The sequence below is a fragment of the Bombina bombina genome, chromosome 2, assembly GCF_027579735.1.
Source record: "Bombina bombina isolate aBomBom1 chromosome 2, aBomBom1.pri, whole genome shotgun sequence".
Taxonomy (NCBI): domain Eukaryota; kingdom Metazoa; phylum Chordata; class Amphibia; order Anura; family Bombinatoridae; genus Bombina; species Bombina bombina.
This window is the reverse complement of record NC_069500.1, coordinates 42,542,604-42,569,419: the sequence shown is the minus strand read 5'-3', so window position 1 is coordinate 42,569,419 and position 26,816 is coordinate 42,542,604. Positions and strand designations below refer to the sequence as shown.

Genomic DNA, 26,816 nt, shown 5'->3' with positions numbered 1-26,816 from the left:
CATGTCTGGGATATTGAGTGGGAAGATGGAAACCCTTTCTTACAAAAAGGAACATCAAAACACATCTAAATTATGCCACAAGATTCATTTTGGGAAAATGTCTGACGAGACAAAAGGTGAACTTTTCTACCTAAATTGTAAAAGCTATGGGGCCTATCTATCAAGCTCCAAACGGAGCTTGACGGCCCGTGTTTCTGGCGAGTCTTCAGACTCGCCAGAAACACAAGTTACGGAGCAGCGGTCACAAAGACCGCTGCTCCATAACCCTGTCCGCCTGCTCTGATGAGGCGGTCAGGAATCGCCACAATTCAACCCGATCGAGTATGATCGGGTTGATTGACACCATTCTGCAGGGGGCGGCGTTGCACCAGCAGCTCTTGTGAGCTGCTGGTGCAATGCTGAATACGGAGAGCGTATTGTTCTCCGCATTTAGCAATGTCTTGCGGACCTTATCCACACTGTCGGATCAGGTCCGCAAGACATTTGATAAATAGGCCCCTTAGTCTGGCACAAAGCCATTAAAGCGCATCATACAATGAACATCAAAGCGATTTTGTAGCCTGGTGGTGGTGGCATCATGCTTTGGGGCTGCTTCTCTTTAGCTGGGTCAGGGGCTCTTATCATGATAGATGGGATAAAGAATAGCTCCAAATATCAATAAATTTTGGCTAAAATCCTGCTGGCCTCTGGTAGAAAGCTGAAGGGGAATTTCACATTGCAACATGACAATGACCCAAAGCACAAATCCAAGTAGAACATGGCGTCTTCAGAAAAGGAAAATCAAAGTGTTGGAATGGTCCAGTTAGAGCCCAGACCTCAACCCAATTAAAAACCTGTGGTTTTAAGACTAATGCCATCAGGGTGTTGTAGGTTTTTTTATTTATTTAAAATGTTCCTAATTATGAACTATGTTATTTTTTTTATTGGAAGATCACATTACAGATGGAAAAAGTCTAACATTGTTGTTATTTCTGTCTTTACATTTCAAAAATGTGTAATTTCATAAGGGTAAGTAGATTTTTTTTACGTACACGGTTTGCCTCTTGTCACTGGCTCAATAGATGTGTTCAGATAGGTCCCACTGGTGCATTGTTGCTCTGGAGTGGATGTTAATTGCGCACAAAAGAGAGGATTTTCTTTTTGTACTTTTATGTTCTTTTAAGCACAAATATAAATAAGTTACAAGAGTAATCAAATGACTGTGTAGGATGCAGCCTGGTAAGGTTATAACAGGGTTCTTCAAACATTTTTTTCAAGACCCAGTGCCATGATACCACATACCTTCACTACCATATTTTTATGCTTGGCCTGAAATTTCTCGAAGTAATATACAACAAGATAGCTGCAATTTTTGACAAAGTGATTAAAATGTTTGTATAACTTTATTCATGATTCTAGTCAAACTTGAAAGTGATGTAAAAGGTAATAACACACACATACCACACACACTCTCCTACTACACAAATACACACTCTCCTACAACACACACACCACAAACACTCTCATAAAACACACACACACACACATTCTCTACTACACAAACACTCCTACAACACACAGACCACAAACACTCTCATACAACACACACACCACAAACACTCTCATAAAACACACACACACACCACAAACACTCTCATAAAACACACACACACACCACAAACACTCTCATAAAACACACACACACACATTCTCCTACTACACAAACACTCTCATACAACACACAAACACTCTCCTACTACACAAACACACACACCACAAACACTCTCATACAACACTCTCATAAAACACACACACTCATTCATTCAATACACACTACACACTCCCCACACACTCTCCTACAACACACACACTCATACAGCACACACACCACAGACACTCTCATAGAACACACACTCATAAAACACACACACCACATACACTCTAATACAACACTTTCATAAAACACACACACCACATACACTCTAATACAACACTTTCATAAAACACACAACACACTCTCATACAATACACACTCCCCCCACACACACTCCTCACTCCCTCTAATACAACACACACACACAAGTTGTGAACCAGTAAACATGGTGTTGCCACCAGTAATGGATCCTGACCCATGGTTTGACGAATCCAAGATTAGAGAATGCAATTTTTTTTGCTTGATTTAAGAGTTAAATATTAGATTTGCTTTTAATACCTATACACCTTTTATTGCAATTAAATAAGTAAATTGGAAAGGTTTTTAAACAAGGATATGCTCGGTCTGAATTCTGGAAGTTTACCTTTACGGTAGCTTTAAAGGGACACTGAACCCAAATTTTTTTCTTTCGCGATTCAGATAGAACATGCATTTTTAAGCTGCTTTCTAATTTACTCCTATTATCAAATTTTCTTCATTCTCTTGCTATCTTTATTTGAAAAAGAAGGCATCTAATTTTTTTTTTCAGAACTCTGGACAGCACTTTTTAATGGTGGAGGAATTTATCCACCAATCAGCAAGGACATACCAGGTTGTTCACCAAAAATGCGCCGGCATCTAAACTTACATTCTTGCATTTCAAATAAAGATACCAAGAGAATGAAGAAAACTTGATAATAGGCGTAAATTAGAAAGTCGCTTAAAATGTCACGCTATATCTGAATCACAAAAGAAAAAAATTGGGTTCAGTGTCCCTTTAAGGTAGATCTTTTGTAACACAACTCAATAACATTCTGATCCATTAAAGGGAAACAAAGTTAATTCTGTATTCAATATAAGATTGCCTTTCACTGCCCTATAATTGATGTCAGAGGTTTCTATTAAAATATTTTGCCAATCATAATTAAGGGCTACTTGCGTCTTTTTGACAGCCAATGGCTGCAGTTCTCAGTGGCAGATCTACTCTATCGTTAGCAAGGTCTGTAGAGGGGTTGGAAGATAACACAAGAGAATGGTAAACATTTGGCCCTAACCTGACAGAATTTGAGATGTGGAATTATCCGCAGCTAATTCACAGCAAGAGCAGGCTGTTTCTGCTTCACTGCTGCTGTGTCATGACTTTCTAACGGCAGCTGCGTGCGCCCCGTGCGTGTTCTGCTATTCCAACTGGGAATAAGAAGCTTATTTTATGATGCCCCGGGAGACTAATTTCCTTGCTCACCAACAATATGGAAGTGTTCATTTTTAATCATGGATTGAAAATCTAGAGATTTACTTTAGCTTTTTCCAATGTTTAGTGATAGGGGTTTGAACTCGCAAAAAGATAAGATAAGGTATGGTAATTAGGTTACAGTACGTAAAGTAGCAACAATATCGGAATACAATGGAATTAAATGGACATACAAGTGCTCCTTCAAAATGCATGACACACAAACGCTGAAACGCGTCAGTGAGTCTAAGGATTTGCAGTCCAGCCTTCCTCACCTTTTTGCTGTCAATTTTGCAATATGGAATTTTAATTGAAGCATTCAAGTTACTTTTTACGATTCATGGAAGTGCTCCTCCATTTTTTCTTAGATACAAGGTAATCACAGAGGTAAAAGTATATTAATATAACCATGCTGGTTATGCAAAACTGGGCAATAACAAAATTTATGCTTACCTGATAAATTTCTTTCTTTCTTGACACAGTGAGTCCACGGAATCAGCAATTACTGTTGGGAATATCACTCCTGGCCAGGAAGAGGCAAAGAGCACCACAGCAAAGCTGTTAAGTATCACTTCCCTTCCCACAACCCCCAGTCATTCGACCGAAGGAAAAGGAGAGAAGGGAAATAACACAAGGTGTAGAGGTGCCTGAGGTTTATCTAAAGAAAATAAGAGCGGGCCATGGATTCACAGTGTCAAGAAATAAATAAATGTATTACCTTAATAAACTTTTACCCCAATAAAAAATATTTATATTTTAATATATATATAAAACCTCTCTGGCCCCCCTACACCACAGCGGTAAGCTGTGGTGCCTACCTGTTCCTACCGCCACAGAGCGACTTCACAACATTCAGGGCTTTAAACAGGAGAGGATCACAGAAGCCGTTACTCTGAGGGAAAAGGCGCCAAGGAAAAGTGTGCCCTGCTTCAGGGGAGAGGAGTCCGCCCCCCCCCCCCCAGTGACGTCACATCCAGCCTCGATATGGACCGCAAGGTCCTGACCAAACTAAGTTAACAACTGCAATAGAGACAGTCTAACCCCAATAAAGTTAAAAACACAGCGACTGTATAAACTTTTGCATTGGGCCACCTTTGGACTCTGGCGTCCTGTATCCACACAGTGCCCTGCTATCCTGTCTACTAGTATCCTGACTCCCAGGAATAAAGGTCCCTATTAGAGTGCAGACTATTAACTTCTGAGTGCCATGCTTTTTTCTCCAGTTTAAGAAATAAAATGGCACTTACCTGCACCCTTGCCTGTCCGACAGGGAGACAGCTCACCTGGCATGAGAGGAAGCCACTCCCCACACAGACCAGTGGATAAGAAGAAGGAACAGAGTAAGCCTACTCTGGCATTCTGTTGCAGGGCAGTAATCTTGTCAGGAAAATGCAGTGAGGCCCACCCCACAAGTTCCTAACTGCTTAAAAGCTACCACAGCACTACTGAAGAGACTAACGAGTACAGCTAGACCCAGATTGTCAGGGAAGATCAGATCAAGCCTGCTCAGGCCTCCAATATAAAAAAATCTTGATAGAAGAATTCTTAAAACAGACACCTAAACTTCACCTCCTACTTGCACAGAAGGCAAAGAGAATGACTGGGGGTTGTGGGAAGGCATACTTAACAGCTTTGCTGTGGTGCTCACTGCCTCCTCCTGCTGGCCGGGAGTGATATTCCCAACAGTAATTGCTGATTCCGTGTACTCACCGTGTCTTAAGAAAGAAAAAGGGATTATCTATTTTTTTTTTTTCAAGTAGACTGTCCCTTTAATTCAAAACAAGTTTTATTTCACTGCATGGGGCGTCTCCAAATGTTCTTATAAATATTGTGTATGTAGAAGAACAATCAGATTTTCTATAGAGGAGTCAATTAGTTCTAAAATAATAAGTTATGTACAGGAAATATGAGTTTACCTGTGACCCGAACCATTAGTCATAGGAACTACTGAACGCAAAGGTGGTCCAGAGATGTCACTGGCCAATGGGAGCTGAGACACAGGATCTGGATGGGTCCTATACAAATGAAAAACACAATTGTTATAAAGAAGGCCCATTATCAGAAGAAAGAAAAGTGCAGCTTTGCCCATAAACACATATTTTCAGCCATCACCCTAGTCTGACATGCTGTTAGACAGAAGCCCTCCAACCAGCCTCAGACAATTACAAGGTATAATCGGATGCTTTGCTGAGTTTCTCAGAGAGCCCATTATTACAGTGCTTGATAACATAATAGTATATCTGATTGTGTGGCACCATAGCTGTAATATCCAATATTTACATCTCCCAAGACATTCTCTCCTACGGTTTAACAGCTCAGAAATCGAACACATTTTCCTCAAAAAGTAAAAGCTCACAGTATCCAGTGACTAAAATGATTTACTATCAGACGGCCCCACACAAATGCTGCAATGCTCTCAGTGAAGAAAACTTTCAAAGCCAGGCTGTTCTGCTGTATAATGAGGAAGGCAGCAAATTACTTGTCTGAAAATATAGATATGCAGTAACTCTGGTTCCCAGGCAGAGGCACTTCAGGTTAAAGAATTAAAAACAACTTTATGTTAAAAGGGACACTAAACCCAAATGTATTCTTTCATGATTCAGATAGAACATGCAATTTTAAGCAACTTTCACTTTAACTCACGCCTATAATAATATTTAATTCATTCTCTTGGTATCTTTATTTGAAAAGCATGAATCATCCCATTTTTGGTTCAGCACCTGGGTAGCGCTTGCTGATTGGTGGCTAAATGTAGCCACTAATCAGCAAGCACTACCCCGGGTTCTGAACCAAAAATGGGCTGGCTCCTAAGCTTACATTGCTGATTTTTCAAATAAAGATACCACTAGAACAAAGAAAAAATGATAATAGGAGTAAATTAAAAAGCCGCTTAAAATTGCTATTATATCTGAATCATGGGTTTAGTGTCCCTTTAAAAAACAAAAAACTATGATAAATATGAAACAGCAGCAATTACACATAATAAAAAGGTTTGAGAAGTTTTTTTAAAAATCAAGGACTCTTCCCAAAAATGTAGGCACCAGGAATGTTAGGTAATCGTGTGTATTATTATTATATTTCTTACTGTAAGTAATACACAAAGTAGTTACAGTTTCTGCTGCTAATTATACACAATACACTGATAAACGCATTGTCAGCACGTAATATATGAAAATTATTAAAGGGACAGTAAATGTATTTTTTAAATCTATGCATCATATTAATTGCTGCTTTACAAAATATCCGCAAACAAAATAAATGGTTTAAACATAACTAAAGCCATAATTTTTTTTAGCAAAATTGATTTGTTTTGCAGTCCAGGTATACAACACATGTTGCTTATCTGTTCGGGGCAGTATAGCTGAGCCGTTGCACTGATAAAGCAATGACAGTGCAGCATTGTAGAAGGTTTAAGGTGCGGCTGCCATACAAGTTTGGGGACCGATTCTCAAAAGGATGTGGAAGAATCAGAGAAGGTTCAGATAAAACTGTAAAACTGTTAGAGGTCCTCTCGGGGCCGGGATACCACTTATGTGGAACTGAATAATTCACCATACAAGGAATATAGTCTGTCTGCTCTGTTTATTACAATCAGTGTTGCGGTTATATAGTATACATCACATACATTGTAAATTGACACAGTGGGGCTTCATACACGCCCTCTTATTGCAACATAATCAGTGGAAAGTTACAGAACTTTAGACATAAATATAAAAAGTGAGAGAGATGCACTCAGCTGAGACAGAACAAAAGCTAGAAAAACTTCCGTGCCTGTTCATTTTAGGGTGCCACTCAGGGTGCATACTCTTTTAGCACACTATGCCCCTTCACAGAGAAAAAATATCCTGTAGCATATCAGTCTGACCCTGCCCAATGACAGTCCAGCGCCGAAATACCAGGCAATTCTTCTCTGAATAAGAGAAACAACAACGTTTCTGTGGGCCTCTCGTCAGTGAAGTGCAGTCGCATCTCTCTAAGGGCATGTGTGCAAGGAGTCCACGTCTGGTTTCCCCTTTTACTCTTAGGGAGACCCAAGAGCAATTTGCATAAATATAAAAAGAGAGAGAGAGATGCTCTCAGCTGAGACTGAACAAAAGCTAGAAAAACTTCCGTGCCTGTTCATTTTAGGGTGCCACTCAGGGTGCATACTCTTTTAGCACACTATGCCCCTGTATCCTGTAGCATATCAGTCTGACCCTGCCCAATCACAGTCCAGCACCGAAATAGAACTTTAGACATAAAATTGTTTATGTAAAAGGCAAGAAAACTTAGACATTCGTCCTTCTTTGTATAAGATAAGGAAGAAATGTGGTGAGACCATGTTAATACTAGCAGGTGCATACTTTCGGTTAGCAACAAGATAAAATGTTATTAAACAAGAACAGATGTCAGCAGACTAAGTTTGACAAAAACAACAGTTCAGAATGGCTGAATAGCCACAAAATGGAGGCATGTTGGATATACATTCTTACAAAAACAAAGTTAATAAGGAAAATGTAAGCATTAAAGTGAAGGTAAACTTTGATGAATGAAAGCCTGTTTTTTAAAAATACTATTAAAAACAGGGGCACTTTCATTCATCAAAGTTTAGAAAGCAGCCGTTTTGATTAAAAACGTACCTTTGTTTTTTTGAGAGCCAGAGCAGCTTCCCCCACCCAGAGATCCTGTCTTCACACGTCATCAATGACTAATCCAACTTCCTCCAATCATGGCTTACCCCCCAGGATAGTCATTGCCTGAGGCCATGCCGTTATTGGAGGTAGCTGGATTAGTCATTGATGACGTGTGAAGAGAGGATCTCCGGGTGGGGGAAGCTGCTCGGGCTGTGAAAAAAACAAAGGTAAGTTTTTAATCAAAACGGCTGCTTTCTATTAAATACTTTTAATAGTATTTTTAAAAAACGGGCTTTCATTCATCAAAGTTTACTTTCACTTTAAAGCATGCAGAGAGAAGAAGTTAAACAAACTAGGTTTGTTCTCCCTAGCAAATCAGGATTACCTCATATAAATATATTTAAAATGTGTGCAGAGAATTATCAGGGCCCTGTTATTATTATGTGACAAGCAGCTATCCCTTAAAGGGGTACAAAGTTGTAAAACCAACACACCTTTAAACATAAATGTCCAGCAGGTTTCAAGGTGGGTGCAACACAATCAGAGCAAAAACCCCTTGCTCCAAATAATCAAGTGTCCAAAGAAATGTTGCACTCTCAGGTGTGGAAAAGTGAAATAACCTTTATTAGGTAGACAGCAATGTTTCGGGGCACCTGCCCCTTTGTCAAGGGGTATATTTCAAAGTAAAAGTCAAAATTAAACTTTCATGAGTCAGACAAAGTGTGCAATTATAAGAGACTTTTAAATTGGCTACTGTTATCAAATTCTTCTTTTGGTATTTTTTGTTGAAAAGCATACCTAGGTAGGCTTACAAGCAGCAATAAACTGTTTGGAGCTAGCTGCTGATTGGTCTCTCTTCTTATTGGCTCACCAGATGTTCTGCTGGCTCCTAGAAGTGCATTGCTGAATGTAATCTTGTATTTAAAGGGACATGCAACTTTCTAAATTACTCTATATTTGAAAAGCAAGAATGTCAGTTTAGATGCCGGCCCATTTTTGGTGAACAACCTGGGTTGTCCTTGCTGATTGGACAGCACCAATAAACAAATGCTGTCCATGGTTCTGAACCAACGATTGGCTGGATCCTTAGCTTAGATGCCTTCTTTTTCAAATAAAGATAGCAAGAGAACAAAGAAAAATTGATAATAGGAGTAAATTAGAAAGTTGCATGTAATATGGGTAGACTTGATGGGCCTTTTGGTTCTTATCAACTGTCAAATTCTATGTTTCTTTGTGTTTTTCACAGTAAAAACAATCAAGCTTGGTGAGTTTTTAGGCAAGAATCACAGGAAATATGTTAAGTATGACATTTATAGACTTTTGTCCTCATTCAACCTCATCACCTATTTTGTTACTTTCTTACTTTAAAACTCCCTCTCCCAGCTACGAAGACAAATGTAGTGTCCTTTCCTCATGCAAATCAATATGACTAATATACTTTTCCAACTAATATGGTAAGCTTAGGATAAATATGCAAATCAAATGCTGTAGACATTGGTTTTACAGAACAAAATGATTTCAGTGTATGAGCTACAGCTATATTAACCTCAGGAATAGACCAAGCATGGAGGAAGTATTTGAGCCAGGGATGCGCCTGAGAGAAGCACATTTAGCCTGTGTGCATTACAGGCGGGACTTTTTGTGAAATTCATTGTGATGATGCGTTTGGTTGTGCAGCCGTAACATTTATGAAATGTACCTGCTGTGAAAGAGCAATGACATGAAGACGCTACATCACAACAGATGAAGTAGACATCTTCCCTAGGAAAAATATTTTATTTGCCCTTTCCCTTTTCTGAGGAGTCTCAATAAAAGTGAGTTTCTATCAATTGAGAAATTGAGATGTGTGTCCTAAACCTTCACAAGCAATGCAAAAGTGACTTGCTCTAAAGTCTAAAAGCTCCTAAAGGGACAGTCTAGTCAGAACTAAACTTTCATGATTCAGATAGTGCATGCAACTTTAAACAATATTCTAATTTACTTTCATAATCAAATTTGCTTTGTTCCTTTGATATTCTTTGTTGAAAGCTAAACCTAGGAATCACCGTGGAATCACTTGGCCATTTTCAATATTATTCAATAAAAACTAAGCAAAAATAAATATGCTTTTATTTTTACAATAGGGTTTAAATGTAGCTAGCCAAAAAAAAAAAGTTACAAAATGGCTCAGCACTGGGGTGAAAAAAAAAAAGCTATGCAGCGTATGGGTTAAATAAAGAATTAGAACATACATTTTTTTATATAAGATTGACCTTTTAAAGGAATATGATACACTCTGAGATTGCAATATCAAATGTTTAAATTATGGAAGATATTTTACATCAACATTTCTCCAGTAGCTATTGGAGAGGAATATTGTGCATGTGGTATGTGCAGGCGCAGTCACTTTAGTTTACTATGAAATCTCACAAGATTATGGTGAACTCTCCCACGAGATTAAGATGAAATCCCACAAAGTGTGACCTCAGCACTAATGATGCTGATGTTGTTTATTGCTTTTTTTTCATGTTCCATGTAATATCTGAATGGTAACTACTCACTAAGCTCTTACTCTGGTGAGTAGAATTTATTTTTAAAAAATTCACAAATACATTATAGATTTTTTTTCTCATACTAGAACCAAGGACACATGGAAATTTATGTTGATTAACATATCCATTTCAGCTCTACAAAGCAAAAAAAAAAAAAAAAAAAAAGGAGGTAGAACCTCAATGCGGTTATAAAAGATGGACTGAATGGCTGGGCCTGCCCCTATGCCCTGACGAAGTCACGTACTAGTGACGAAACGCGTCGGTGGGCGTGGCCAAATGTGAGCGTGAGGTTTTTGGAATCCATGGCTAATAACGCTGTTTAAGCAAGAATACTTTGTAGCAATAATAACCGACACTCTGTAGCGATAATCGTACAATTGGATAGCCGCTACTATCTTTAATAATATGATATAGTCAGTTGTTAGTATACTGCTACTACCAATATTTTGATAACGCTACACTAATTAACATGATGATTATTTAATACCCATAGATTATCCGTAGACTCTGCTGAATGAATGTACTAACTATATGGTTGTTCAACCAACAATCTCAGTAAGAGAGTATACACTGAGAATGACTTTAGAGCATTTATGAGTTTGGATGATTGGGTATATAATATAGTATGTGCTATAACATAATATTGAGCCACATTACAGTGTGTGTTATCATTAATACTGAGTCATGAATGCAAGTGCTTAAACTGCACGCTATCAGTGAGATATTGATTTCTTTTGATGTGCATGGTGTGCTATTGAGATATAGGGCTATAAGTTAAAATCCCAGCAGTACGCAGGTAGGAGGACGCCTTTGAGCGCATAGACCTGTATGCATTGAATTCATTTTTTGCACCCCATACTGCATGCCATATTCTGATATTTGTTGGTGTCCTCACGCTCCATCTGACCATACATGCCCATTTTTATGCTATTTTTTTGTTTTTAAATTTCTATTTGGATCAGTTCATTTGTTCATTGCAGAGTAATGGAAGACACATACCCATTTCCCTAATGATCCAATTTGATATTGTCCGTCTGTTTATATATACATGTTAAATAAAGTGTTTATTTTCTTTTTCACTCTATAATATTCACAGTGTGTTTAATTCAGCACTTGGCTTTAATGCCTAAAATCCTTTAACCCTCCTAATATATCCTTAATTCTGACCAAAGCCTGACTAAAAGTTTGAACGTCTGGAACATCTACCAGACGTTTGTGTAGTAGAATAGACAAAGCAGATATTTGTCCTTTTAGAGAACTAGCTGATAATCCCTTCTCCAAACCTTCTTGGAGAAAAGACAATATTCTAGGAATCCTAATCTTACTCTACGAGTAACCTTTGGATTCACACCAATAAAGATATTTGCACCAAATCTTATGATAGATCTTCCTGGTGACAGGTTTTCTAGACTGAATCAGGGTATCAATGACTGACTCAGAGAACCCATGCATTGATAGAATTAGGCGTTCAATCTCCAAGCAGTCAGACACAGAGAAACTAGATTTGGATGCCAGAACGGACCTTGGATTAGAAGGTCCCGCCTCATTGGCAGGGTCCACGGTGGAACTGAGGACATGCCCACTAGGTCTGCATACCAAGTCCTGCGTGGCCACGCAGGTGCTATCAGAATCACCAAAGCTCTCTCCTGCTTGATTCTGGCAACCAGACGTGGGAGGAGAGAAAGCGGTGGAAATACGTAGGCCAGATTGAAGGACCAAGGTACTGCTAGAGCATCTATCAGTACCGCCTTGGGATCCCGGGACCTGGACCCGTAACGAGGAAGTTTGGCATTCTGACGTGATGCCATCAGATCCAATTCTGGTGTGCCCCATAGCTGAATCAGCTGAGCAAATACCTCCGGATGGAGTTCCCACTCCCCCGGATGAAAAGTCTGACGACTTAGAAAATCTACCTCCCAGTTCTCTGCTCCTGGAATGTGGATTGCTGAGAGATGGCAAGAGTGATCCTCTGCCCATCGGATTATTTTGGTTACCTCCATCATCGCTAGAGAACTCCTTGTTCCTCCTTGATGATTGATATAAGCTACAGTTGTGATGTTGTCCGACTGAAACCTGATGAATTTGGCTGCAGCAAGCTGAGGCCACGCCTGAAGCGCCTTGAATATCGCTCTCAGTTCTAGGATGTTTATCGGAAGAAGAGATTTCTCCCGAGACCATAAGCCCTGTGCTTTCAGGGAGTTCCAGACTGCACCCCAGCCTAGCAGGCTGGCATCTGTCATTACAATGAGCCACTCTGGCCTGTGGAAGTACATTCCCTGAGACAGGTGGTCCTGAGACAACCACCAGAGAAGAGAATCTCTGGTCTCCTGGTCCAGATGCAGTTGAGGAGATAAATCTGCATAATCCCCATTCCACTGTTTGAGCATGCATAGTTGCAGTGGTCTGAGGTGTAGGCGGGCAAAAGGAACTATGTCCATTGCCGCTACCATGAGTCCGATTACCTCCATACACTGAGCCACAGATGGCCAAGGAATGGAATGAAGAGTTTGGCAAGTGGTTAAGAGTTTTGATTTTCTGACCTCCGTCGGAAATATTTTCATTTCTACAGAATCTATCAGAGTCCCTAGAAAGGAAACTCTTGTAAGAGGGAAGAGAGAACTCTTTTTTATGTTCACCTTCCACCCGTGAGATCTCAGAAAAGCCAACACAATGTCCGTGTGAGACTTGGCTAGCTGAAAAGTCGACGCCTGGATTAAGATGTCGTCTAGATAAGGCGCCACTGCTATGCCCCGAGGTCGTAGAACCGCCAGAAGGGACCCTAGCACCTTTCTGAAAATTCTTGGAGCCGTGGCTAACCCGAAGGGAAGAGCCACAAACTGGTAATGCCTGTCTAGAAAGGCAAATCTGAGAAATTGATGATGATTTCTGTGAATAGGGATGTGTAGCTACGCATCCTTTAAGTCCACGGTAGTCATATACTGACCTTCCCGGATCAGAGGCAGAATAGTCTGAATGGTTTCCATCTTGAATGATGGAACTTTGAGGAACTTGTTTAGAATTTTGAGATCCAAGATTGGTCTGAAAGTTCCCTCTTTTTTGGGAACCACAAACAGGTTTTATTAGAACCCTAGCCCCTGTTCCTCTTTTGGGACTGGGCGGATCACCCCCATGGTAAGAAGATCTTCTACACAGCGTAAGAACGCCTCTATCTTTGTCTGGTTTACAGACAATCGAGAAATATGAAATCTCCCCCTTGGAAGGGAGTCTTTGAATTCCAGAAGATATCCCTGGGACACAATTTCTAAAGCCCAGGGATCGTGAACATCTCTTGCCCAAGCCTGAGCGAAGAGAGAGAGTCTACCCCCTACTAGATCCGGTCCCGGATCGGGGCTACCTCTTCATGCTGTCTTAGAGGCAGCTGCAGGCTTTTTGGCCTGTTTACCCTTGTTCCAAGCCTGGTTAGGTCTCCAGACTGACTTGGATTGGGCAAAATTCCCCTCTTGCTTTGTAGCAGAGGAAGCTGAAACGGAACCACTCTTGAAGTTCCGAAAGGAACGAAAATTATTTTGTTTGATCTTCATCTTATTTGATCTATCCTGAGGAAGGGCATGGCCTTTCCCTCCAGTGATGTCTGAAATAATCTCTTTCAGTTCAGGCCCGAATAGGGTCTTTCCTTTGAAAGGGATGTTCAAAAACAGAATTTATGCTTACCTGATAAATTACTTTCTCTTGTGATGTATCAAGTCCACGGATTCATCCTTTACTTGTGGGATATTCTCCTTCCCAACAGGAAGTGGCAAAGAGAGCACACAGCAGAGCTGTCCATATAGCTCCCCCTCTAGCTCCACCCCCCAGTCATTCGACCGAAGGTTAGGAAGAAAAAGGAGAAACCATAGGGTGCAGTGGTGACTGTAGTTTAAACAAAATAACTACCTGACTTAATAGCCAGGGTGGGCCGTGGACTTGATACATCACAAGAGAATGTAATTTATCAGGTAAGCATAAATTCTGTTTTCTCTTGTAAGATGTATCGAGTCCACGGATTCATCCTTTACTTGTGGGATACCAATACCAAAGCTTTAGGACACGGATGAAGGGAGGGAACAAGACAGGTACCTTAAACAGAAGGCACCACTGCTTGTAAAACCTTTCTCCCAAAAATAGCCTCCAAAGAAGCAAAAGTATCGAATTTGTAAAATTTGGAAAAAGTATGCAGCGAAGACCAAGTCGCTGCCTTACAAATCTGTTCAACAGAAGCCTCATTTTTAAAAGCCCATGTGGAAGCCACTGCTCTGGTAGAATGAGCAGTAATTGTTTCGGGAGGCTGCTGGCCAGCAGTCTCATAGGCCAAACGGATGATGATTTTCAGCCAAAAGGAAAGAGAGGTAGCAGTCGCCTTCTGACCTCTCCTCTTACCAGAATAGATAACAAACAATGAAGTTGATTGTCTGAAATCCTTAGTTGCTTGTAAATAGAACTTTAAAGCACGAAGCACATCAAGATTGTGTAACAGACGTTCCTTCTTCGAAGGAGGATTAGGACACAGAGAAGGAACAACAATTTCCTGGTTAATATTCTTATTAGACACAACCTTAGGAAGAAAACCGGGTTTGGTATGCAAAACTACCTTATCTGCATGGAAAACCAGGTAAGGTGAATCACACTGTAAAGCAGATAACTCTGAAACTCTTTGAGCAGAAGAGATAGCTACCAAAAACAAAACTTTCCAAGATAAAAGCTTAATATCTATGGAATGTAAAGGTTCAAATGGAACTCCTTGCGGAACTGAAAAAACTAAATTCAGACTCCATGGCGGAGCCACAGGTCTATAAACAGGCTTGATTCTGACTAAAGCCTGACTAAACGCTTGAAAGTCTGGTACCTCTGCCAGACGTTTGTGTAAAAGAATAGACAAAGCAGATATCTGTCCTTTTAAGGAACTAGCTGCTAATACTTTCTCCAATCCTTCTTGGAGAAAGGACAATATCCTGGGAATCCTAATCTTACTCCATGAGTACCCTTGGATTCGCACCAAAAATATATTTTCGCCAAATCTTATGGTAGATTTTCCTGGTGACAGGCTTTCTAGCCTGAATCAGGGTATCAATAACCGACTCAGAGAAACCACGCTTTGATAGAATTAGGCGTTCAATCTCCAAGCAGTCAGACGCAGAGAAATTAGATTTGGATGTTTGAAAGGACCTTGTATTAGAAGGTCTTGCCTCATTGGTAGTGTCCATGGTGGAACAGATGACATGTCCACTAGGTCTGCATACCAGGTCCTGCGTGGCCATGCAGGCGCTATTAGAATCACCAAAGCCCTCTCCTGCTTGATTCTGGCAACCAGATGAGGGAGGAGAGGAAACGGTGGAAAAACATAGGCCAGATTGAAGGACCAAGGCGCTGCTAGAGCATCTATCAGCACCGCCTGGGGATCCCGGGATCTGGACCCGTAAAGAGGAAGCTTGGTGTTCTGACGGGACGCCATCAGATCCAATTCTGGCGTGCCCCATAGCTGAGTCAGCTTGGCAAATACCTCCGGGTGGAGTTCCCACTCCCCCGGGTGAAAAGTCTGACGACTTAGAAAATCCGCAAGAGTGATCCTCCGCCCACCTGATTATTTTTGTTACTTCCATCATTGCTAGGGAACTCCTTGTTCCCCCTTGATGATTGACGTAAGCTACAGTCGTGATGTTGTGCGACTGAAATCTGATGAATTTGGCCGCAGCTAGCTGAGGCCATGCCTGGAGCGCGTTGAATATCGCCCTCAGTTCCAGAATGTTTATCGGGAGAAGAGCTTCTTCCCGAGACCATAAGCCCTGAGCTTTCAGGGAGTCCCAGACTGCACCCCAGCCCAACAGACTGGCGTCGGTCGTTACGATGATCCACTCTGGTCTGTGGAAACACATTCCCTGAGACAGGTGATCCTGAGACCACCACCAGAGAAGAGAATCTCTGGTCCCCTGGTCCAGCTGTATTTGAGGAGACAAATCTGCATAATCCCCATTCCACTGTTTGAGCATGCATAGTTGCAGTGGTCTGAGGTGTATCCGTGCAAAAGGGACTATGTCCATTGCCGCTACCATTAGCCCGATTGTCTCCATGCACTGAGCTACAGATGGCCGAGAAATGGAATGAAGGGCTCGGCAAATGGTTAAGAGTTTTAACTTTCTGACCTCCGTCAGAAATATTTTCATTTCTACCGAGTCTATTAGAGTTCCTAGGAAGGAAACTCTTGTGAGGGGGGAGAGAGAACTCTTTTTGATGTTCACCTTCCACCCGAGAGACCTCAGAAAGGCCAATACAATTTCCGTGTGAGACTTGGCTCTTTGGAAAGTTGACGCTTGAATTAAGATGTCGTCTAGATAAGGCGCCACTGCTATGCCCCGCGGTCTTAGAACCGCCAGGAGGGACCCTAGCACCTTTGTGAAAATTATGGGAGCAGTGGCCAACCCGAAAGGAAGAGCCACAAATTGGTAATGCTTGTCCAGAAAGGCGAACCTGAGAAACTGGTGATGATCTTTGTGGATAGGAATGTGCAGATACGCATCCTTTAGATACACGGTAGTCATATATTGACCCTCCTGGATAATTGGCAAGATTGTCCGAATGGTCTCCATCTTGAATGATGGGACTCTGAGGAATTTGTTTAGAATTTTGAGATCCAGGATTGGTCTGAAAGTTCCTTCTTTCTTGGGAGCCACAAACAGGTTTGAGTAAAAACCCAGCCCTTGTTCCGCAATTGGAACTGGGTGGATCACACCCATTGTATGTAGGTCTTCTACACAGCGTAAGAACGCCTCTTTCTTTGTCTGGTCTGTAGACAGACGAGAAATGTGGAATCTTCCCCTTGGAGGGGAGTCCTTGAATTCTAGAAGATATCCCTGGGATACAATCTCTAAGGCCCAGGGATCGTGTACATCTCTTGCCCAGGCCTGAGCAAAGAGAGAGAGTCTGCCCCCTACTAGATCCGGTCCCGGATCTGGGGCTACCCCATCATGCTGTCTTGGAGGCAGCTGCAGGCTTCTTGGCCTGTTTACCCTTGTTCCAGCCCTGGTAAGGTTTCCAGGCTGACCTGGGTGGCGAAGTGTTACCCTCTTGCTTTGTAGCAGGGGAGGATGATGCGAGACCGCTCCTGAAATTTCGAAAGGAACAAAAATTATTTCTAGTATTAAAACAAACAGGCTTGGAAATCACTTTAATCAAGTAAAAACACACTTTGAAAAAAAAAAAAACGTTACTGTGCCTTTAAGAGATAAAAAAGGCACACAATTTTGAAAAACAGTGAAAAAATGCAGCAAACTTTTCGAAAATTTTACAGTATTTACCTAAAGCATTAGTAAGATTGCACCACTAGCAATAAAAACGATTAACCCCTTAATGCCAAAACCGGATCGACAGTAAGCCAAAAAACCGTTTAAAAAACGTTCAGCACCCTGCCACAGCTCTGCTGTGGCCCTACCTGCCCTTAGGAACCAGATTTGTGGGGAAAAAACTTCTTATAGGGCCTCAAACTGCAGCCAGACCCTCCATGTGAAGCAGCCTGAACTTCTAGTCAAATATAACTGTGCATCTGAGGCGCAAAATTAGGCCCCTCCCACCTCACTACGGTGCTTGTGAGGCCTAAAGAAACACTCCCAAGTGTTTGAATAATAGCCATGTGGGTAACAACCCCTGAAAGAAACCCAAAGTAACCCTCAAAGTGTCTCAAACAAACGAAATTTTCAATAAAAACCGTTTGCCATGAAAGTAGTGTCAACCAGCATAAACTAGCCCTGTTATGTAAGCTTAAAATTCCATACTTAGTTTCTGAATACAGCTTACCCTTCCCTCATGGGGATATTATCAGTCCTTTCTAGCATTATCACAGTCTTGTCTAGAAATAAATGTCTGAACATACCTTTTTGCAGCCTAACCTGCAAACCGTTCCCCCCAACTGAAGTTTTCTTGTACTCCTCAGTCTTTGTGGGAACAGCAGTGGATTTTAGTTACAACATGCTAAAATCATCTTCCTCCCTGCAGAAATCTTCATCTCCTTTCTGCTAGAGAGTAAATAGTACACACCGGCACCATTTAAAATAACAAACTTTTGCTTGTAGAAAATAAAAACTACATTTCTAACACCACATTCACTTTACCCTTCCGATTGCTTAGAGACGGCAAAGAGAATGACTGGGGGGTGGAGCTAGAGGGGGAGCTATATGGACAGCTCTGCTGTGTGCTCTCTTTGCCACTTCCTGTTGGGAAGGAGAATATCCCACAAGTAAAGGATGAATCCGTGGACTCAATACATCTTACAAGAGAAAGTTTAGATTTAGATAACACATCAGCAGACCAGGACTTAAGCCATAACGCCCTGCGTGCTAAAATGGCAAAACCTGAATTCTTTGCCACTAATTTAGCCAGTTGAAAAGCGGCATCTGTAATAAAAGAATTAACCAACTTAAGGGCCTTGATTCTGTCCATAATCTCCTCTAATGGAGTCTCCATCTGAAGAGCTTCTTCTAGAGCCTCAAACCAGAAAGCACGCAATAGGTTGGAGAGAAAAACCCTGATGAACAAAAAATTTTCTTCAGAAGACCCTCTAATTTTTTATCCATAGGATCTTTGAAATCACAACTGTCTTTGATAGGTATAGTTGTACGCTTAGACAGAGTAGAAATAGTTCCCTCCACCTTAGGAACTGTCTGCCACGAGTCCCGCATGGTGTCAGATATGGGAAACATTTTCTTAAAAACAGGAGGGGGAGAGAACGGAATACCTGGTCTATCCCACTCCTTAGTAATAATATTCACAATCCTCTTAGGGACTGGAAAAACATCAGTGTAAACAGGAACCTCTAAGTATTTATCCATTTTACACAATTTCTCTGGAACCACTATAGGGTCACAATCATCTAGAGTCGCTAATACCTCCCTGAGCAACAAGCTTAAATTTAAAGGCCGTCATATCAGAATCTGTCTGAGGAAGCGTCTTTCCTGAATCAGAAATTTCTCCCTCAGATAACAAATCCCTCACCCCTACTTCAGAGCATTGTGAGGGCATATCAGATACGGCTACTAAAGTGTCAGACGGCTCAGCATTTTTTCTAAACCCAGAGCTGTCCCGCTTTCCTTGTAAACCAGGCAGTTTAGATAAAACCTCTGTGAGGGTTGTATTCATAACTGTTGCAATGTCTTGTAAAGTAAAAGAATTTGACGCACTAGAGGTACTTGGCGTCACTTGTGCGGGCGTTACTGGTTGTGACACTTGGGGAGAGCTAGATGGCGAACCTTCATTTACTTCTGACTGAGAATCATCTATTGCTCTATTTTTAAGTGCTAATATATGTTCTTTATAGTTTATAGACATATCAGTACAATTGGGACACATTCTAAGAGGGGGTTCCACAATGGCTTTCAAACATATTAAACAAAGATTTTCCTTGGTGTCAGACATGTTAAACAGGCTAGTAATGTAACAAGCAAGCTTGGAAAAAACTGTAATCAAAGTAAAAAACACTTAGAAATAAAACAGTACTGTGCCTTTAAGAGAAAAAAAGCTACACCAGTTCTGCAAAACAGTGTAAAAAAGCAGTAAACTTAACGAAATTTTTACAGTAGCATTATAAATGCTTAGTAACTTTGCACAGCTATGCAAATAAACAATTAACCCCTTAATGGCAAAAACGGATTGAAAAAACGTTAAACCCAGTAAAAAAGACTTTCAGCACCTTGCCACAGCTCTGCTGTGGCTTCTACCTGCCCTTCAGAACAATTTGTGGGGGAAAAAACTTCTTTAACAGCCCTCAAACACAGCAGGAAACTCAGCAGTGATGTGTCTCAGAGGAAAGGAAACTGCGCAACTGAGGCGCAAAAATAGGCCCCTCCCACCTCACTCGATGTTTTGAGGCCTATCAGAGAAACACCAGAGTGTCTCTTAATTAACCATGTGAGTTACAAAACTCAAAACCAAGCCACAATGACCCCTTTAGTCCCTTCAAAAAACGTTATAAATGCATCAATAAACAAAACGTTTTTTCCTAACAGTGTCACCAGCCCTTTAGTCCCTTCAGAAAACGTTATAATTGCATCAATAAACAAAACGTTTTTTTCTTAACAGTGTCACCAGTAACTAATGAGCCCTTCAAGCAAGCTGAAATTCTTATTAATATGTCTGAATACAGCTTACCCTTCCCTCATGGGGATATTGCCAGCCTTTTCTAGAATTAACACAGTCTGTCTAGAAAAATATAGACTGAACATACCTCATATGCAGCTTAGCCTGCAAACTGTTCTCCCAACTGAAGTTTTCCAGTACTCTTCAGGCCTTGTGAGAACAGTAGTGGATCTTAGTTACAAAGTGCTAAGATCATCATCCTCCTTGCAGAAATCTTCATCCCTTTTCTGCCAGAGAGTAAATAGTACACACCAATACCATTTAAAATAATAAACTTTTGCTTGAGAAATAAAAAAACTAACATTATAGTCACCACATAGCTCTTTGCCCTTCCTAGCAGTTAAGCAGGCAGAGAGAATGACTGGGGGGTGGAGCTAAGGGGGGAGCTATATAGACAGCTCTGCTGTGGGTGCTCTCTCTGCCACTTCCTGTAGGGAAGGAGAATATCCCACAAGTAAGGATGAATCCGTGGACTCGATACATCTTACAAGAGAAAATGTGGGTTCACTGTCCATTTAAGCTATATGGCAGCAGTTCTTACAGCATTGTTTATAGACGTGAACTCCCATAAGCTTCTATCAGCCTTCTTAGGTTTAGTCTTCAACAAGGAATACCAAAAGAACAAGGAATACCAAAAGAACAAAGTAAAATTGATAATTTAAGTAATTTGGAAAGTTTTTTAAAATAGCATGCTTTATCTAAATCATCAAAGTTTCATTTTGACCTTACGGTCCCTTTAAGGAAAACAAAACGTATTCTTATCTCTATGCAAGGCAAGGTGCTGGCACGCTTAACCACAAGTATAAGCTGCATACTATCATTTAAAAATAAATAAGCAAAAATATAAAACTACTAAGTAGTTAAAGGGAGAGTTTACACTCTAGTCATCTTAAACCATAGATTAAGCTGCAAATAGCTTCCTGCACCCTTTCTATATCATGCAGCAGGAACGGTAAAAAGCTAATTTTAAAATGAATATTGTTTCTGGCTACTTTAAAATTGATGCTAAGCTCCGCCCACTGATAACATCACGATCTGGGCTGCATATGGCATCCAATCACAAAAGGATCAATAGTTGAATTCAACAGACCGTCAATGCTATTCAGCAGAGTGACTAGATGCAGCCCAGATCGTGAAGTCATTGACGGCGGAGCTTGGCAGCAATTTCAAAGTCACTAGAAACAATATTCATTTTAAAATAACTTTTTTACCATACCTGCTGCATGATATAGAAAGGGGCACAGAAGGTTATTCGCAGCCTAATCTAAGGTAAGACTTTAAGATGACTAAGGTGTAGGAATGTCCATTTAAAAGTTATATATACATCAGTCAAGGATGTGTAAAGGCTTGCACATTAAAAGGGACATCAAACCCACATTTCTTCTTTCATGATATAGAAAGAACATGCAATTTTAAACAACTTTCTAATTTACTTCTATGATCTAATTTGCTTCATTCTCTTGATATCCTTTGCTGAAAAGCATATCTAGATAGGCTTAGTAGCTGCTGATTGGTGGCTGCACATAGATGTCTCGTGTGATTGACTCACCCATGTGCATCACTAATTCTTCAACAAAGGATATCTAAAGAATAAAGCAAATTAGATATCAGGAGTACATTGGAATGTTATGTAAAATTGAATCATGAAGAAAAATGTTGGGTTTAGTGTCCCTTTAACTGTCACTCATATGGTAGATTTTTAAAGACAACATGCATCCTATTTAACATAAGGTCTGCAACGCATTTTACTGTCTAGCAGGTAACGTGCTGAAATATCAAATAATGTAAATAACTCTCACCGATTATAATCCAGTCTGGTCTGTTGCAGCTGTTGTTCCTTAAGACATAGTTTTGCTTCCTGCTGGGCCAGCATCTGTTGCAGCCGCTCCTTCTCAATTTCTAACTCCATTTTCTGCAGTATAAGTTGATGTTTTTTGTCTTCGGATAAGCTTTGTCCATATGCTGGTTCTTTAGGTTGTGTCACCCCATTACCTGGCAAAGATGTGGATGAGTTGCGAACAAATGAGTATGGCACAGAACGGCCTCCGGGCGAGAGATCAGGCGTGTTTTGTGTCTTCTTTGATGCATTATGTAAGCAGCAATGAGTCTCTTGATGGTTAAAGATGGACCCACAATGGTGACTTTGAAGGCACTTTGGCTGTTGTGAGCAGTGTAAATCTGAAAACCCAGCATGGATGCCTTTGCCTTGTAAACCACTTCCTAGACAACACTCTCCTTGGTTGTAACAGAGGCCAAGTCTAGAGCTGGGTTCACTTCTACAGTGGCGATTGGTCCCATGAGAACATGAGCTTCCCGCTTCACTTCTAGACTTATGGTGAAGCGGAGCATAAGGCTGACAAAGATAGGAACCGTTGAGATCACTAGACACCGTCCCCTGAGGAACCTGGTCAGACACCTGTAAAAAAAACAATAATAATTACAAATTTATACTAATTGATAGCTTATTATTTATTATGTGATTAGTTAGTTCAGCTATCAAGTGTCAAGAAAGAAGATCCCTCAGATGTGGCTGCAACTTTGACCAAGAAATCAAATTTGGTTCAATTTTTGTTTATAATTAAAAGTAAATTACCCAAAATATGCAATTAATGTGTTTCAAAATGAAATAGATAAGAAAGTCACTGCACATTATATTCTTTGTTGAAACGTAGCTCCTTTATATGAGATCTTACTTTAGTACTCTCAGGAGTGTGAATGTGTCAAACACTATGGGCCAGATTATAAGTGGAGCACAAATTTGCACTTTCACAAGCGTGATATTTGCGCTCCAATCGTAATACCAGCGCAAAGAAATTGTGTGGCATTATAAGTGGCCGCGTTCGCATTGCTAGGAAGCTTTGCGCTCAATAGAGCGCGCTTCCATAGGCTCAAATGGAAGCCTCGGCCTCATGCGTGAGACACGGCATGAGAACTAGTGCAGCGAAGGGTATAAGTCGCGCAGCAAATGTAAATATAAATGTATATGAATTTATACATATATATTGATGTGTTAATATGAGTATATACACACATATTAACACAAATATATATGTATATAAGCATATACATTTACTGGGAACACACAGACCACATGGATCACAATGTAAAGGCAATTTTCAGTGCCATTTTTTTTTCTTCAAACACCCTACACCCGCACATTAAACCCCATAAAACTGCTTCACTGCTTTAAAAAAATTAAAGATTTTGGGGAACATTTTTTAAATTAACCAGAGATCTGACCTCTGGTTAATTTTCGGAGCGCTTATTGCTACCGCAAGCTCACAATGACAATAACCAGTTACTTGTAATGGCTGGTTATCTATCGCGCTCCAATTTTAGTGCTCCACTTGTAATTTAGTACTTTAAACACAGCCATATTCTGATGCTACGGATGTGACGTGATGAGATATCCCTCCTTGCTCACAAACTAAACTGCACTATGTACTATGGTATAGGCCAAGCTCTGCAGACGAAAGACTTTCCAATTTACTTGCATTATCAAATTTGCTTCATTCTTTTTGTATCCTTTATTGAAGGGGCAGTAATGCATTACTGGGAGCTAGCTGAAAGTCATTGACAAGACCCATATATGTGCAGACACTTTCACCTATTATTAAAGGAACAAAGTCACAATTCAACTTTCATGATTCAGATAGAGCTTGCGATTTTAAACAAATTTCTAGTTTACTGCTATTATCAAATTTGCTTCATTCTCTTGGAGTCCTTTGTTGAATGAAAAGCATACCTAGGTAGGCTCTGGAGCAGCAACACAAGGAGCTAGTTGCTGGTTGGTGGCTGCACATCTAAGAGAGAAATGTGTTCAGCTAGCTCCCAGTAGTGCACTGCTGCTACTTCAACAAAGGATACCAATAGAATGATGCAAATTTGAAAATAAAAGTAAAAAGTAGTTTAACATTTCATCTAAAGAACAAATTGTGGTTTCATGTTCCTTTAAGTTAATAGATATTAAAGGGTCATTATAGTTAAACAAGTACATGTGCTAATTTGTTTTAGCATGTCATTTTCCGACTATTAACCCTGCTCTACTGTCTATTTAACCCCCGCAAAGGTGTTAAACACACAGAAGAAGTTTCGCTCAGGATCTCAGTGCACTGCTGGTCCCTAGTGGAACCCACCGCTGATCCAATCAGAAGCGCTAGTCACACGATTCAGATGTGCAACTAGTGCTGCTGATTGGATCAGTGGCTGGCTCTGCTTGGGACCCGCAGTGCACTGTGTGTAGGAAGCAGAACTTCTACTGTGTGTTTAACACCTTTGCTGGGATTTAAATACATAGTAGATCAGGGTCAATAGTCGGAAAATAACATGATCTAACAGATTAGCGCATTTAATTGTTTGACTATAACAGCCCTTTTAAGAATATATTTAAAATGATGCCACAGCAATTAAACAAATCACTGAATAAAACTGTCATGTTAGAAAATTATTGATTTTTTTTTGTTGACCTGGGACAAACGCCTTGAGAAGCATTCAGAGGTTGTTTATAACTTACTGTGGCCAATCAGGAACAAATATAAACAAGCTCTTGCACATACCAACCAATCCCTGTGTAGCATGTAGGAGTGTCAAAAAAAATTCCAATTTACTTTTATCACCAAATGTCCTTTGTTCCCATGGTATTCTGTGTTGAAGAGATACCTAGGTAGACATCTGGCACACTAAATGGCAGGAAATAGTGCTGCCCTCTAGTGCTCTTGCAAAACTGCTGCCATATAGTGTTCCAGACACGTGCGCGCTCCTAAGCTTACATCCCTGATTTTTAACAAAAGATACCAACAGAACAAAGAAAATTTCGTAATATAAGTACATTTGAAAGTTATTTCAAATGGCATTCTCTATCTGAATCATGAAAGAAAAATGTTGGGTTTATGTCCCTTTAAGTTAGCCTTTCTAATGTATGAACAACTTGTATTCGCTATAATAGGCAGGTAATTGCTACAGCTCATCACATCATTATTGCGGCCTAGCAATAGCTTTGTGGAATCATGTTGGCTCTTTAAATAAATGAAAGCTACAATAAACATTTCCATTTGAGTATAATCTGGAACCGCCAGTACAGAAAAAGCCACAGGTCTCATAATATCACACAGCTCGGTACATTCACCTCCGTGTCCAGGTATTATTGGCATTATGTTCAAAATATGAAAAATCATTAAATGCTAACAGTAACATTATGTATCGTGGCCCAATACAATGTCAAGTTAATTTGCAATAAAATGCCGTTTCCCATGGTTATTAGTGGACATAAAAAAAGCAGCTCTAGAAATTAGAATTTGGCTTCACACTCACGTTGGCAAGAACAGCTGAGATAACAGTAGAAAACTGTTAATCAGAAGAAAATTGTAATAGTTTGGACTTTGAGATTTTAATATGGAACATTCAGAAAGGAATAGAGCCCCAAGTGTGCATACGGCTGATAGCTGCTAAGGGTTAGAGTCTGTAATATATATCAGCCACTGGATGTACTGGGAATGCAGCCTGCCAGCTTCAGATCAATTCTACCTATTCATACTAAGGTATAACGGGTTGTAGGTCACCTGCAGTCCCAGGGCTTTTAAATAAAGAAGATAAAAGGGGTACATTTATTAAGCAGCAGATGCTGCATCAAAGCTCTATTGTTTCAGGTCCGCCTGAAACGGAAGTTAAGAAGCAGCATTCTTATCTCCCTCTCACACTGCCTATCCCCACAGTATTCTTATCTTCCTCTCCCTCTCACGCTGCCTATCCCCACAGTATTCTTATCTTCCTCTCCCTCTCACACTGTCTATCCTCACAGCATTCTTATCTTCCTCTCCCTCTCACGCTACTATCCTCACAGCATTCTTATCTTCCTCTCCCTCTCACGCTACTATCCTCACAGTATTATTATCTTCCTCTCCCTCTCACACTGCTATCCTCACAGCATTCTTATCTTCCTCTCCCTCTCACGCTACTATCCTCACAGTATTCTTATCTTCCTCTCCCTCTCACGCTGCTATCCTCACAGCATTCTTATCTTCCTCTCACACTGCCTATCCCCACAGTATTCTTATCTTCCTCTCCCTCTCACGCTGCCTATCCCCACAGTATTCTTATCTTCCTCTCCCTCTCACACTGCTATCCTCACAGTTTTATTATCTTCCTCTCCCTCTCACACTGCTATCCTCACAGTTTTATTATCTTCCTCTCCCTCTCACACTGCTATCCTCACAGTATTCTTATCTTCCTCTCCCTCTCACACTGCTATCCTCACAGTATTATTATCTTCCTCTCCCTCTCACACTGTCTATCCTCACAGCATTCTTATCTTCCTCTCACACTGCCTATCCCCACAGTATTCTTATCTTCCTCTCCCTCTCACACTGCTATCCTCACAGTTTTATTATCTTCCTCTCCCTCTCACACTGCTATCCTCACAGTATTCTTATCTT

At 40.6% G+C, this 26,816-nt stretch overlaps 1 protein-coding gene across 1 annotated transcript in view; it reads right to left on the bottom strand.

Moving 5' to 3' along the window:
- KIAA1328 (KIAA1328 ortholog) overlaps positions 1-26,816 on the bottom strand; it is a 791,949-nt gene that overhangs the window by 175,331 nt on the left and 589,802 nt on the right. The window contains exons 7-8 of the mRNA XM_053701048.1: positions 22,185-22,801; positions 5,039-5,137 (exon numbers count right to left, since the gene is read on the bottom strand). Coding sequence (XP_053557023.1) covers positions 5,039-5,137; positions 22,185-22,801 — 716 coding nt within the window. The remainder of the gene's footprint in view (positions 1-5,038; positions 5,138-22,184; positions 22,802-26,816) is intronic.